This window comes from Papilio polytes, unplaced genomic scaffold, assembly GCF_000836215.1.
Source record: "Papilio polytes unplaced genomic scaffold, Ppol_1.0 DF821289.1, whole genome shotgun sequence".
NCBI lineage: Eukaryota > Metazoa > Arthropoda > Insecta > Lepidoptera > Papilionidae > Papilio > Papilio polytes.
Genome location: NW_013527915.1, coordinates 4,989,195 through 4,991,506, shown reverse-complemented (window position 1 = coordinate 4,991,506; position 2,312 = coordinate 4,989,195). Strand labels below are relative to the sequence as shown.

At 32.0% G+C, this 2,312-nt stretch overlaps 1 protein-coding gene across 1 annotated transcript in view; it reads left to right on the top strand.

Moving 5' to 3' along the window:
* LOC106109144 (kinase D-interacting substrate of 220 kDa-like) overlaps positions 1–2,312 on the top strand; it is a 23,750-nt gene that overhangs the window by 19,943 nt on the left and 1,495 nt on the right. Inside the window, exons 5-6 of the mRNA XM_013290548.1 lie at positions 843–952; positions 1,586–1,590. Coding sequence (XP_013146002.1) covers positions 843–952; positions 1,586–1,590 — 115 coding nt within the window. The remainder of the gene's footprint in view (positions 1–842; positions 953–1,585; positions 1,591–2,312) is intronic.

Sequence of the window (2,312 nt, the reverse complement as noted above, 5' to 3'; positions counted from 1 at the left end):
GATGCACTGACTGACATCCCTCCTCTGCACTTTAGCATACAAACAGCTATACATAAAGGTTTCTAATTACCGTAAACAAATTAGTATTTATATAATACTATTTATGTCAGACTCCAATTAGTTCCTATGACAAGATCCCCCAAGGTAACGATAAAAATTCACAACAAAAAATTTACTAATGGTTTTATTATTTTCGTTAACTATATGTAATTTTGACTAACCCCTGAATTTCGATTCAATCGACTCGTAAATGACTACAAAGTGTCTTATTTATCAGTTGTTATCGTACAACAATGAAAATTAAACATTTTAAGCCGTTGTTATCAATATATTGATGTTGTTTATTATCCATACATTTTTAAGCGACAAACAATACTCGCTTACAGACTATGATCAATCATTGATACGTCAAAGTAACCTCCGGGATGGTCTTCTTAAGAAAATAATTCGTGTAATTCACATATTCATAATCCTTTTAAACTCTCCCAATAGTTTCTTTTTTATTTCCCACTTTTGAAGTTCGTTTTGCATAGCTTAGTTAGCTAATAGCTTAGCTTGAGTATTGGATCAGCAAGGATCTTTAAGTTGTATCAATAGGAATTTAAGTGACACAAAACAGTCGGTACATGTTTACATACATATACGTAATATAATTGTTAGCATTGCCAGAAACATTTGTTAACACCTACGAGACATCCATGACCTAACCCTAATTATTTCTATAATATATGTTTCTATTTTACTGCCATTTAATATTTTGCATTAAGAATTATAAAGATAAGAGAGGAACGACAATATAGCCATTTTATTTGTATATTTTATATGTTTATTTCCATTGTCAGGGAGGATGGACGCCTCTGATGTGGGCGTCGTACAAGGGACACGACGAAGAAGTAGCATTATTATTGGAGAAAGGAGCAGATGTGCATGCCCACGGAAATTATAATATCAAGTAAGTGTTCTCGCTTTTATATGTCAGGTAATAAATCTTACTAATGTTATAAATGCGAAAGTTTAGATGGATGGATGTTTGTTAGAATTTGTAGCCTAAACAGCTGAACGGATATTTGACATAGACGTAGAGGATAGTCTGGAAGAATACATAGGCTACTTGCTTTTGTTTTTTTTTATACGTATTTGCGGGAAACAGCTGGTGTGCATTAAAACAACAACGAAAGACATTAATCTGGAGGATTGGATCTCGGTGAACCGACATAGAATGAGATGAGGATAGAAAGGGTAATGTTAGAAGTGATACTGTGACGTAATCATACGAAAACAAATTTGTTTATTATTGAATGTCACATGAGCGCGATGGTGGTTCGTTTTAGCGCCAAAAGTGTCTTTTCTATTAAAATCTACTGCAGATAAACGACTATAATTTATTTGATTAATAATCAAGTAAGGTCATACGCCAAATGTTAAGTATTTTATTTGAATATCTGTTGACGGAAGTATTTCTCATACTAGGACTGTACGAAGCAACCCTTTATGCACATTTAAAATATCAATTGAGATATGATAATAAATGTATTAGCTAGTAGGGTCATTATAAGCCCATTTAGCGCATAACGTCTTGACACAGTTCATGTATGTAAATATGCATAAAACACATTTTTTTTTATTTAAAAAATACTATTCCAAATTCTTTATTAAGATTCTGTAAATTGACTCGACATTAATGATATAATCTTCGAAACAAATCTCCGCTTCCTTTCGAACACTATCAATATTAAAATTTTGTACTTGAAAACTCCGGAAACAATTTTTTTCCTTATATTTTCTGAGTATATGTGAAATGTTTGTAATGTTTTACATTTGCTAAAGACCGGAATTGTCGACTAGAAAGAGTACCTTGAACAATTTATATTTAGAGTTCACTGTTTTACTAATAACTAGTATTCTCTAAAAATTAAAAATACACGTTATGTAAATAACTGGGCATTCATTACTTTGGTTTTTTTTACGCCAGTCTTATATTATGATTTTCACCGGCCAGTTCACAAAAATTGCAAGGAATTTTGTATATCCTTGAAACATTATAACAGGAGGATGTCTAGAGACTTCTAATTTAAAGTATCCAAAGAGATGCATCATGATGTTGGTCAACTATCTTACGAAAGTCTGATCTTGTACATGTTTTATGCAACGTGCGATTACAAATTTCTCCTCCTCAAACGTTGCGCTCTTCTTAAATCAAATGAATTATAGAACATTTGAAACAAATTCAAGGTGCTCGTCTAGCCTATAAATTCAAAGTAAGCCATCTGCAGTAATAGGCACTAGAAATTACAATATTCACATGAGTTTGT